Below are 12,589 nucleotides of genomic sequence, written 5' to 3' on the forward strand. Positions count from 1 at the left end.
GAAAGCAGCAGACCTTCCTTTATCAGAGATATTCTGTTTTATTTATTATTATTTATTTATTTGTTTGTCAGACCAAATGTTGTTGTTGTTGTCCAAATCCAGGTACAAATGAGGAACTATGAGGGATTGTAAAAGTGTATTTAGCATGATGATAATGATTCAGTAAAAGTACTGTTGGTGCCAAGATATTTTTGTTAAAATTGGAGTAGTAAAATGTAAAAAGTAAAATTTACTTAAAGGAGCATTGTGTAGGAGTTAGTGGCATCTAGCGCATATACAGTAATATAAAACATACACACACACACATATATAATATATAATATTATATTACATTTCTGACAATAGATCATGTCACACTGGACCCTTGAAAGCATGAAAACAGGAGTAAAATTGTCCATAATTAAAAGTATAGACAGGAACACTAACGTAATTTAAGCTGTCAGCATAAAATCGAAATACTCAAATCACAAATTTGTACTTTGGTAGAGTAATTGAGTAAAAGTACTTACTGGTCTTTTTCTCGATCTGTTTTTGTGCTGTGTTCGCTCCTTTTCCAGGTTTACAAGCGTGAAGAAATTTTATGTGAAGAAAACTAAATTAAATTGCTATTTTTAAAGTTTAGATTACCATTTAATATCTATGTTTAAAGTTAAAAATATGCAGTTAAAACCACCAAAGATGCGTACGTCCATGATGAGTTAGGAGTTAAACTGCGATGGTAAGTATAAATACTTCAGATATATCTGCTTTATTATTCTAACAACTTTTTAAATTTTTATACAAATATCTGAACTTTGTACTCCTTACATTTTCAAAACAGGCTTGTTACTTTAATTTGAATGCATCGGAGAGGAATAATCAATTATTCTTATTATTTTATTATCACTGCGCCTTCCCAACATCAAGACTGGTGCAAATTCTGAATGACAGATGTAACAAGACGAGAAAGACGAGAGAGGGAAGTTTCTGTTAGCTCAGCACAGAAAAAGCCTGTAGAAATGAGAAACCAAGAGAGTACTTGTACTTTTGAGTACATTTTCACTTTTACTTAAGTAAAGTACCAGTACTTCTACTTTTCTGGTCTGTTCACACAAGTATCTGCACTTCTACTTGAGTAGAGTGTGCTTTCACCACCTCTGGTGGAGGCAAAATGGTTCAAAATCACTGCAAACGTGGCTCCAAACAGGAAAAGAAGTGTGGACCAGAAGGACTCTTTTTTTCACTAAATTACACCCAACAATAAATTATCTTCTCACTAGGAATGAACCTTCCTCCTGTGTGAGCTGTCTGTAGCTGAATAGGGTCGGTCATAATGCTGGTACTGGGAGAGACTGATATTGTCTGGGTTAGAGGATTCAGACAGTGCTTACCCTTCTTGCTGTAGGTGTTGTTGGGTGTTATGTCCAGCAGGGGGCGGCAGGGTCGTCTCAGAGGTTTATCGTACGCTCCACAAACTCTGCTGTCCGGATACAACGAGCAGCTGAAGAACGCTGCAGAGTCTGCGTCTCTCAGGTCAGCGACGGAGCACTGCTGCTCAGCATCGCAGCCTGAAACACACAAACACATAGAGACACATGAGGAAATAGTAGTGCTGCCCCCCAATGGTCCACTTAATTGTTCATTGTAGTTGTTTGAGTCCCAGTGACACTTTCCATCAGTCTGACTGTCTCAGAGAAACCAAACTAACCTTAAACTGCTTTGTTTCAGTGAAGCTGAAAGTTAGTTTGGCTTCATCTTAATATGCTGTGCACCGATTTTGGTGAAGATTAGATGAAATATGTGCCAAAAGACGCAAAAAAAATATGCCCTCTATCTAAAGCACTGACCTATGCCCTGTATTTACAGCACTGTAAGTCTTCAGTCTTCTTGCTTGTTGTTCTGACACATTCATACACATACTTTTTCTGTTAGCGTTTAACAGGAGGCTGTTCAAATATAGAAATTTAAATCATTAAATTAATATCATGACAATTAGTCAACTATTCTTTATTCAACTACTACTAGTCAGCTAGGACAATCTTTAGTCGGGAGCAGAACTAGATATCGCACAAGATGTCTATTGTTTGTTAGAGTATGTGACGTACGTGTTAGGCACCAGAGCAGCGCCTGCTGGGAGTCGTAGTTCCTCTTGTTGAGCCAGAAGGAAAGAGTGGGGAGTTTCCTCTGAGGATCCACAAGGACGTCGTCCTCAGAAAGCGACTCAAACTTCATCTGTACTGATTCTGAACATAAATACACAAAAGCAACACTGTCACACATCTGTGGTCACTCCAGCTGCAAGCAAGTGCATTTATCTGACAGCTTTTTACAAACAAACATATGAAGAGTTTATAAAATGTCCCTTAATCAATTATTTCAGTGGTTCCCAACCTTTCCACTTAAGGGACCCCTTTTCTGTCACTGAGTAAACTGATGACCCCTGACTGACTAATGGACACAAACAGTAAACACAATAACTGCAGGACGTTTGTGTAAAACAAGATATTTGGATGAATTATGAGCAGATTATTTCCTGTAAATTTAACATCAGTTTTCCTGATATTTTTTAGGAACTTTCTATACAATTCTCTCTGCATTATGTAATATTATGTATAATTCAGACTTGTTCAGGCTTTTTTTTTTTTTTTACACATTTAGTTTTCTTCTCCCTGACACTTTGCTATTGTTCTATTAGCTCTTTTGTGGTTTTCTAATGCAGGACAAGGCTGGATTTCAGAGATGAAGGCTCTGTCAATATAGAATAATCTTAACTTACTACTTAACTTTAAAAAATACTATTTCATTTTATTTTCTTCACAGAAATGAATGCAATGCTGAGATATAAGCCTAATATTGTGTATATTGTGTAGTTTTCCACCCCTTAACATCAACAAGGCTTCAAACCCCTAGTAGGGGCCCGACACCGAGGTTGGGAGATACTGAATAACTTCTGTTATGAATTGGCGCCATACAAATAAAATTGAATTGAATTGAATTGAATTATATCATGGTTCCAGAAGGTTTGGTAACTGAATTTATTTCTCACTATTTTCAGAACAAATGAAACTTGAAACCAGTTCAGAGCTGATACGAACCATCCAGAGGAGGACTGAGTTCTGCTGCCACACAGGAAGAGGAAGCCGAGCCACCAGCTGCTGACTCAGCATCTGACAAACAACAACAAGCACTGAGACACAAACACTATAAATCATATCTTCATTATCTTTAGTCGACAGTAACAGTGACTCAGCTAAAGGTCTGTGAGCTCACTGATTAAACTGTTGGACTGATTTTTGAGGACAGGGTTTTGAGACATCGTAGATGTATCAGGTATCAGGTCTCTCCAGGTGTGATCGCAACACAAACTAATCAATCACATCATCTAATCCACAAATTTTGCAAATCATTGCAGTTCCTGAACCTATTCCTGAACCTATTCCTGAACCAGTTCCTGGACCAGTTCCTGAACCAGTTCCTGGACCTGTTCCTGAGCCTGTACGTGAACCTGTTCCTGAACCTGTATCCATTTGGGTCCTCTTCCTGCTACCTCACACAAACCTGTTAACAATAAAGGACTAAGTGTTTCCAGGTACCTGTGTTCAGGTAGACAGCCTGGAAGCTGATGATGGAGGCCTGGTAGTCCTTCTTGTTCTTACTGTCAGCCGGCAGAGCCGAATCAGCTGGACAGACAAACACCAGACAAACAAACATGGTCAACAGGAAACAGACTCGCTGACTGTCGCTGTATTTAGTTGTGACTTCGGTTTCTTACTGATGGTGAACTTTTGTCCTCCAAAGTCGAACACGAAGCTCCTCTGCTGTTCGTTGTAGGTTAGCCCCGCCCCACAGATACGATTGGCTGTTCCCTGTCCAATCACATCCCAGTCCTGGTCCCCGCACATCAAGACTGACGGAGCTCTCAGCCAACCACAGAGCAGAGACCCTGAGAGGGGAGGGGCTCCAAGGTTTCATTCAATAATTCACTCATTCATCAAATCCAACATTTTATGAACATTTTCATCTATTCTGTTCTTTTATTCCGTTCCTTAATGTGCTCACTCAAATCATTCTTTCATTCCCCCATTAATTTAGGCGCCCAGTTCACTCAGTGTACTCACTAATTCATTCACCCTATTCATTCCCCTGTGCTTCACTCACTCACTCACTCGACATGCACTCTGTGTCACCGTGGTAACTGACCTCCGTTCAGGCTGTTCTGGTTGAGGATGAATCCGTGGCAGCAGGCGTCGCGGCTGCAGCCGTCCTGACAGAAGCGGTGAGCGTCGGAGAGCGAGGTCTGTCTGGAGGAGAACACCTGGGTCCTGAACACACCTGAGACCGCCTTCATCATCCTCATCCTCACAAAACTCTGCTGCTGCTGCTGGGAGGAAGACTCCGCCCCTGAGACACACAGACACAGACACACCTTAACACCTGAACAGTAATGTATGAGTGTGTGTTTGTTGCCGTGGTTACAGTACCTTTCTTCCTGATGACCAGAAGATCTGAGGCACCGCCCCTCACCTTCACCGAGCAGCTCAGCCAATCAAACAGCTCGGACTCAGGATTACCCAGAAATCCACTGGTCTGTACAAAATAAAATGTTTAATCAACTTTTACGAGCACAAACACAACGGTTTAGTGTGTGTGTGTGTGTGTAAGTGTGTACCTGCTGGGAGGTATTGCAGTGTGTGTTCAGTGTGTGTGTGCTGTACAGTTCACACTGAGTCTGTCTGTTGAACAGCGCCACATGGTGGCAGGACAGCTCCACTGCACACGCTGAGAGAGAGACGATAGACAAACAACGTTATGAAGCCTCCAAGCTCCGACCTCTGACCTTTAAAGCACCGCTAATCTGTCACAGTCGCTGGTTAGTCGACTTTATGACCTTTGTTAACTAAGCTAGCATAGCCCTGATCAACCAAACNNAAGCATTTTAAAAGTTGTTTGTTTATTAATTCAGACTTTTTGCAAAGTTTCATCATGTAGTTATTTAAAGTACTCTTTGTTCACTTATGTGACAAACATTTGAATCCTGTAACTCTATTATTGTGTGTGTGTGTGTTGTGTGTGCTGTGTGTGTGTGTTGGTGTGTGGTGTGTGTGTGGGTGTGTTCCCTTTGATGCAGGTTGTGAGGGTCAGAGGTCATTGTTTGCAGCGACGTTCAGTGTCTTCAGCACCGACGATCAGATCTGATCCAGGAAGCAGCCTGAACCTTGCTTAGGAACTGCACACGCACAACAAGGTTAGTTACAGCTTACTAAACCAAATCAAACCTCATAAAATAAGAATAAAACTGACGTCAACAATATTGTGTGCTTACAAAATGAACAAAAATAAAATAAAAACATACAGAGAATGTCGTTAGCTTTGTTTTTTTATCAACAAAAAACTGAATAAAAACTGATAAAAAGAACAGCCGCTCTCTCATTGGCTGCTGAGATGTCACCTGAGCACTCATCATCAGTCAGTGGCTCGTCACTGTTGGTCCAGTCAAGCCCTGCCCCCTCGCTGTCGACACACCTCCACCTGCCAGACAGGAAGTCAGGCTGCGCCAACAGGAAGTCACCTTGCTCCGAACAGCGCAGGCCCCGCCTCTGACACTCGGTCACACCTGACACACACACACACACACACACACACACACGTAAACAAGTTTCAGAACAAAAGCATTTTAAAACCTGTTTGAAACAGCGTGAATGTGCTTCTAGTGACTATGTAAACCGTGATTTTGTAGATTAGCTGAGAGGGAGGAGCTAGCAGAACTGAAGGGTGGTGTTCTTAAAGCTTTCATTTTGTGCTGGTACTGGCGGCCCCTGTGGAGAAAAGCGGTAGTGTTTCTGCTCCTCATTTTATTGATTCTGACTCACATTGATTGGCAGATGATGCTCCAGCTGGTGAGGAGCCTCTGGGACACTTGTTGCAGAAGTCCTGCCCTTCCTCATCCTGATAGGTTCCCTCGGGACACAGAAGACACGCCCTCTCCCTGGAGAGACTCCCAGCTGGACAAACGACTGTGAGATCAGAGACAGAAAGTCCGTTCAGTGTCTGTCAGTGGGACCTACCTGAGGTACGTCGGTCACCGACCGACATAAACCGACTCACCGCAGCCGTCGCCGTCACTGTCCAGGTGGAAACCCCGGGAGCAGCCAAAGCTTGGTGTTGTCATGGAAATCAGTTTGGGTTCTGATGTAAGCGTGGACCGGATATTACCCAGAAGTCCCCGAACCCCCTCCAGAAGTCTGGACTCATTCAGAAACAGACCTAAAGAACACGTCAAAGATGGGTTTATATGTATCAATGACTTTTTATTGCTTTTGATTTCCAATTTCAACACCAGCTAACATGATGATGCTGACTGCAGTTCACTGAATGACCACTGGTGGCGCTGCTAACTACAGTTTAATGACACTATAGAAGTCCTGTTAACCAGTAACAGTTTTGTTTTCCTTTGTACAGGATCTTCCTCACTGCTCACCGACGTCGTGGAGGTCGGGGAGGTCAGAGGTCGGGAGGTCAGACAGGTCGGCGGTCCATCTGACCGTTAGCTTCAGCTGGTCATCATCGTTACACTGCAGACGCAGCGACGAGTCGTCACACAGCGACACCGAGCGACCTGACGTGGGAAGCTACAAACACGCAAATAAATACACAGGTTAGTTTTACTGGGAACATTTCACTGAGTTTTACTGAGATTACTGCTCACCTGTGCAGAGCAGAGCCCCCTGCTGGTCATCGTGTTGAACAACAGAGACTGTAAACTGCTGATCTGAGAGCAGGACGACGACAACAACCAGAGCTGAGAGGACGACACTGACTGTAGAGGCTGAGAGACTGAACACAGACACAGAGTCAGAGTCAGATAAGAGTTTTGTTTAGAGATTCCTGTCATGCATTGACTGTTTACCATCCACTGTTTAGATCTTGGTGCTTTTTAACTCTAGATTTGAACCGGATAAGTCCATCGGACGGTCTGGATCTTAAGTTATCAGAGAAAAAAGCTGAGCTAACGTTAGCAGCAGCTCGGCTCGCAGCCCCTCCGGGACGTCCTTTGTCTGTCCAACAGCGTGGGAGACAGTGATTTTAAGGTGGAACTGCTTTATTCAGTGTGTTTAGTGGTTTTAATCAGCGGGTCTGTTTGTTTTGGAGAGGAGGAGACCTCTGTGGATAATTTCTGGTCAGATTACTGGACTTCACTAAAACTTTTACTTTACTATATGAATCAAATAGACAGTATACTGACCTATGCCCTGTATCTGTGGATAAGTAGGCTCCTGGTAGAAACTTCCTGAAAGTTGAACCTAACATCATGGTGAAGACAAGAACTCCCACGCTGCTTCACCACCTCATCAAACTTCCTCTTTTATTATTATTTAGATGTGAGAGACCCCTTAGTTGCAGAAATTACACACTGTATGTTTACTGTTTGGTTCGGGGTAAAAAAGCAAAAGCAGCATCTTTTCTCAACAGGTTAGTTTTTGGACAAATGAAGAGATGGTTACCAATCAGCGAGGAAACTGACGAGGATTTTAAAAAATGATGAGCGATCTTACTCTGACAGGCTCCACTCAGGGGTTTGTTGTCTCCGGTCCACCGCAGACCCTCAGTCTCACACAGGAAGCTGCTGACAGGAAGCGAGTTCCGGTAACCGTGGTGACAGACGAGGTCGCAGCTCTGGAGGCCGTCGGCTGCCGGGCGGCACACTAGTGCACCATGGTTGACAGCGGAAGCGGGACAGAGGGGACCTGGAGAGGAGAACAACAACCAATCAGCAGCCTCATCGCAGTGCATCTTGCTGCAGTTCCTCTGACGTCCACCAGACACAGCAGCTCTCAGCAGAGCCACTGGCCTTCTTCACAACAACTTACGGTCACACGACGGTGTCTGTCCCGTCTGTCGAGACGTACGGCTCCCACCCACTTCCTGCCCGTCCTCGGAGACACACCAACAGGAAGTGACATCACACTGCAGTGGGAGGAAGGAGCCGTCGGGGCGACACTGGAAACCTTGCAGCTCACACAAGCTAGGACCTGAATGCACCACACAAAGTATACCAGTTAACATACTGACAGTGAACACATCACGGTCAGCTGTGTGTGTGTGTGTGCGTGTGTGTACATGTCAGCTGTCCTGCGGGGTTCAGTGTTGCCGCCTGTATCGTCTCTCTGGTCAGAGGGTTCACACACCAGCCTGCAGCACCTCCTGTCTGCAGCACCGAGAAACGACCGTCCTGAAAGAACAATGGAATGGGTGAATACTCAATTCTGATTGGCTGCTGGGTGTCCATTACTACGTGATGTAGGACACGTACTAATAAGTTCCAGCAAAACTCTCTGGTGATCGTTTTAAAATAATGCCAAAGTGTTGTCCTTCAGTGGCTCAACGTCAGCTCTCGGCTCGTAGCGTAGCATTAGTGTGTCCCTACCTGCTCACACTGGGGGTTGTACGGTGAAGCGGTGGTGAGGTCAGATCCTCTCGTCCAACCAGAGAGCAGAGCGTGAGCCTGAGCTCTCTGACAGCGAGTGAGACCTGCGCACACACAGAAGAAGACATTTTAAACTCTCGGGCTGCCTTTATTCTAGATCTTTCTATCAAATCTCACGTTCGGACTCAAACCAACAACCTGTCAGTCCGTCTCACAACACTGTCTCACTTCCTGTCTGAAGCTCATTGGTTTAAATGTTTAAAAGTGTTTAGTGAGTATTTGGGGCAGCAGTGTGGCTCATCGATGTGTTATTGAAGCTGTATGGCACAGAGGAAGAAGATATATCCGATACATTCACTGTTTGAGTCTGAACATGAAGAGAAAATCTGAATATTTTAATAACAAATACGTGTTTTTGGAACAGAACATGAAGCTTTATCTCACATTTGGGCAGACGGAGTGAGCGGCTGGTCAGCGAGTCCGGGATGTACTCTCCATCTTCATCGACACACCAACACTGACCTGAACACACAGTGAGGAAGACTCCAGTGACTAATCTTCATATGTATTTTATGTGTGTGTGTGTGTGTGTGTGTGTGTGAGGGAGACAGAGAGGTGAAAGTACACGGAGGTCCTACACTGCTCTCGGGACAGGAGGATTATTGGTGTGTGAAGACACCAGATGTTGGTGGTAATAATGTGATGATTGTAAGTGCACACGTGCACATATGTGGCGCTCCAGTGTGCGTGTGTGTGTGTGTGTGTGTGTGTGTGTGCGGGTGCTTGACGTGTAGTCAGCTGGGACTTGAGGTGATAATTAGATTTCAATTACAGCCTTGAAACCGTTCTCCTCCTCTCCCATTTCATCACTTTTCCATTTCTCCACTCTGAATTTTCCTCTCTGCTCCGTTCCTCCCATTTCTTTCCCTTCTTATCCCCTGTTTTCCTCCCTCCTCTTCCCTCTTTCATATCTCCTCCCGCTTCCTCTCCTCTATTATCCTTTTGTTTCCTCCCTCTCCTCTCCTTCGTCTCCTCCTCTCTCCTCTCCTCTGCGCTTGTTTCCTCCCTAGTATCCGCTCCCCTCTCCTCTTCCCTCTCCATATTTCCTATGTTCCTCTCCTATCGTCCTGTTTCCTCACCTCCTCTCCTCTCTTCCTCTCCTCCCCTCTCTCCTTTCCTCTTTTCACCTCCTCCTCTCCTCTTCTCTCCTCTCCTTTCCTCTGCTCTTGTTTCCTCCATAGTATTCGCTCCTCTCTCCTCTTCTCTCTTCATATTTCCTACGTTCCTCTCCTATCCTCCTGTTTCCTCTCCTCTCTTCACCTCCTCTCCTCTCCTCATCTTTCCCGTCCTCCCCGTTCTTCCTCTCCTCTCCTCTCCTCTCCTCCTCTTTCCTCTCTCCTCTCCGTTCCTCTTCTCTCCCCTCTCCTCCTCTCTCCTCTCCTTTCCTCTTCTCTCCCCTCTCCTCCTCTCTCCTCTCTCCTCTCTCCTCCTCTCTCCTTCTGTCCTCTCCTCCTCTCTCCTTCTGTCCTCTCCCCTCTCCTCCTCTCTCCTCTCCCCTCTCCTCCCCTCTCCTCTCGTGTGTGTTTGCCTCTGAAACATTCCAGCAGTGCCATGGAAAAGGAAAAAATGCTTCTCCTCAAATGCCAGAACAGATCAGCTCTGAGTGCTCGTCCACTGCACACTGACAAAGAGAAAGGGGAGGTGGGTAGAGGGGGTGGAGTTAAGGAGGCTACAACTGGAGAGGAAAAAGTGCGAAGAGTGCAGGACAGAAGGAGAAAACATGGAGATTACGAGTGCAGGCAGGTAAAGAGACAGGAAGTGATGGAGAGAGGTTAAAGGGTGGAGTTTATGAACAGTGTGTGTGTGTGTTGTGTGTTGTGTCGTGGTGTCACTGTGTAATGCAGGTTTATGTTTGAATAATTGAACAGGAAGCCAGGTGTCGTGCTCCTGAGAATCACTGCCGTCCACACACAACACACACACACCACACATAAACACACACACATAAACACCTCAAACACACACAGTTGCAGGTGAGCATGTAGAGAAACACACTCGACACGTCAGGCGTTAGTCATGTGCCTGCCTGCCGTTGTATTATTAACAGTATGCTAATGGTGGAGGGGGGAGTTGCTGTAATGTCACCGTTTGTTTGTCGGGGGGTTAAAAGGAAGTGAAGTGGTGACAGGACCATATAAGGTCATTTCACCTTCACTTGGGGACAGTAAAGCGGTTGTTCCTTCTTCCGCTTCTCCATTTAATCAAAGATGGGAGGAACGGTGTCCCTTCCTTCATGTCTGGATGGTAAACATTACAGCGTTAGCTTAGCTTAGCATAAAGACTGGAAACAGGGGGAAACAGCTAGCCTGTCTCTGTCAGTAAATTCCATCTACCGACACCTCTGAAGCTCTAATTAACACGTCGTATCTCACTTGTTTCATCCTTACAGAAAACCAAATTATAAAAAGGGTATTTTACAGCGGCCCTGACTATTTCTTGGCCAGGAGCAGTAACTTCCTGGAGCGTCGCCTCTGATCTGCTAGCAGTCGAAAAACAATCTGGCACATAAACCCTCATAAAACATAAAAATTGTCAGTTTCATTCGGCTGTTTGGAGCATTTTCTTTAAAGTAATGAAAGCTTCTCTGTCTGAAAAGTCATTTCCTTGAAGTGTCAACAGGATCTCCTACAGAAAGCTATTTTCTCTCATAACATATTCACACTTAAAGAATCTGTTAAATGGAAAACCAACTTGAAACAGATTCCACTTGCTTTTCTGATGCCAGGAACAATTTATTGGTGGTTTTAATATTTAGATCTACAGAAAGTGATTGTTTTGGATATACAATCGAGCTCTGTGTTAGCCTAATATGCTTACAGTATATCAGCTTTGGCTACTCGGGCGACTTCTTAGACTTGTTAGGTACTTGTTAAACTCAAATTGGCTTGAGGCTCTTTGACTGGTCCTTTCATTGGTTGATGATTGGCTCTTATCAACCAGTGTTTTTATTTTCATTGTATATGAATGGGTTGTTTTAGTTTATATGAAACAAGTAGAGTTTGACATCCCCGTGTTACAGAGATCACTTCATCGTTGGTTTTGGTCTTTCAGTGAGATTTGTTCACAATAAGAAAACTATATAATATCCCCAGACTTATCCTTGAAGTCTATAGTCTCGCTGCAATCACTGCAAGCACATTCTTTCAGTGTTGTGGCTCAGAAGTTGATTTTAAAGTTTTCATGACGTCTCTGGTACACTCAGATGAACAGACACAAAGTAAGTATTTCTGTTCCATTTGGTAATGGTGTCCTTATCTCTGGCTGGGTTGCAATAAAGCTCTTTATCTAAGAGATATGAGAACATCCTTATCGTAATTGTATCTTTTTTAGGTTGTAGAAAGAAACTGAAATGGGCACTAAGTAATTTATACGTTGTATTAGCCCCTATCGACCATCAAGGAAGTGCAACAACACTGACAGTCAGTATTTCACCACGGTGGTATGGGAGAACAAAGGTCTGGTATTCCCATTACATCAAGTAAAATACTGTATCTAAACTCAGGAGTGCTGTGATGGACCAACAGTAAACCAGCAGAAATATTAAGGGACAACATGCAGCTGTAGCACACTGCAGCGGGAATATTATTTTATGATAATTGAGAACAACAGGAAATGTTGATGATCGCCTCCTCAAAACCTCCAACGTTAAACTTCGAAAATACACTAATGGACGGTCCAAAGTAAAGTAAAAGCTGGAAATCTCAGTGAGGCTATCGTTGACTCATTACCGCTGAGCACTAACAACCATAATAATCCCCAACCTGTACCAAGGCCTTGCTGCAGCGGCCATGGATTCAAATCCAACCTGTGGTCCTTTGCTACGTGTCACTCACACTCTCTCCCTTCCTCTCCGTCAGTCTTCAGCTGCCCTATCCTGAACGATTAGTCGAGTAGTTTCGTCATTCGACATCTGTTGTAATTTTAGACATGAATCAATAATTTGAATCACAATAGAGTTGTTCAGATACTAATGGCAGCAAGTGCAGTATCTGTGAGTATGTGTGTCTGTGCACTGATCAGATACTACGTGATTTATTAGCCCTGAAGTGGGACTCTGCTACTTCCCAGCAGAGTCCCATTCACTGATGTTTTTCCCAGGATAGCGAAGTCATGACCTGCCCTAAC

At 44.2% G+C, this 12,589-nt stretch overlaps 1 protein-coding gene across 1 annotated transcript; it reads right to left on the minus strand.

Moving 5' to 3' along the window:
• Nucleotides 1–3,412: 3,412 nt before the first annotated feature.
• LOC118326932 (thyroglobulin-like) lies at nucleotides 3,413–5,440 on the minus strand. Its single transcript, XM_035660097.1, has 6 exons — nucleotides 5,429–5,440; nucleotides 4,461–4,566; nucleotides 4,180–4,380; nucleotides 3,752–3,922; nucleotides 3,573–3,659; nucleotides 3,413–3,537 (listed from the first exon to the last, which is right to left on the minus strand). The coding sequence occupies exons 1-6, from the start codon at nucleotides 5,438–5,440 to the stop codon at nucleotides 3,413–3,415; spliced, it is 702 nt and encodes a 233-aa protein (XP_035515990.1).
• Nucleotides 5,441–12,589: the final 7,149 nt, after the last annotated feature.

Source organism: Morone saxatilis, unplaced genomic scaffold, assembly GCF_004916995.1.
Source record: "Morone saxatilis isolate NCDOM2014 unplaced genomic scaffold, NCSU_SB_2.0 Contig17, whole genome shotgun sequence".
Lineage (NCBI taxonomy): Eukaryota > Metazoa > Chordata > Actinopteri > Moronidae > Morone > Morone saxatilis.

What these genes read in the sequence shown, in the direction of transcription:
- LOC118326932 (XM_035660097.1), bottom strand. An exon ending in CCAGAACAGCCTGAACGGAG is followed by an intron (nt 3,923 to 4,179) that starts GTCAGTTACCAC and finishes CTCCCCTCTCAG; the next exon opens with GGTCTCTGCTCTGTGGTTGG. An exon ending in GGCTGTCTACCTGAACACAG is followed by an intron (nt 3,538 to 3,572) that starts GTACCTGGAAAC and finishes TATTGTTAACAG; the next exon opens with GTTTGTGTGAGGTAGCAGGA.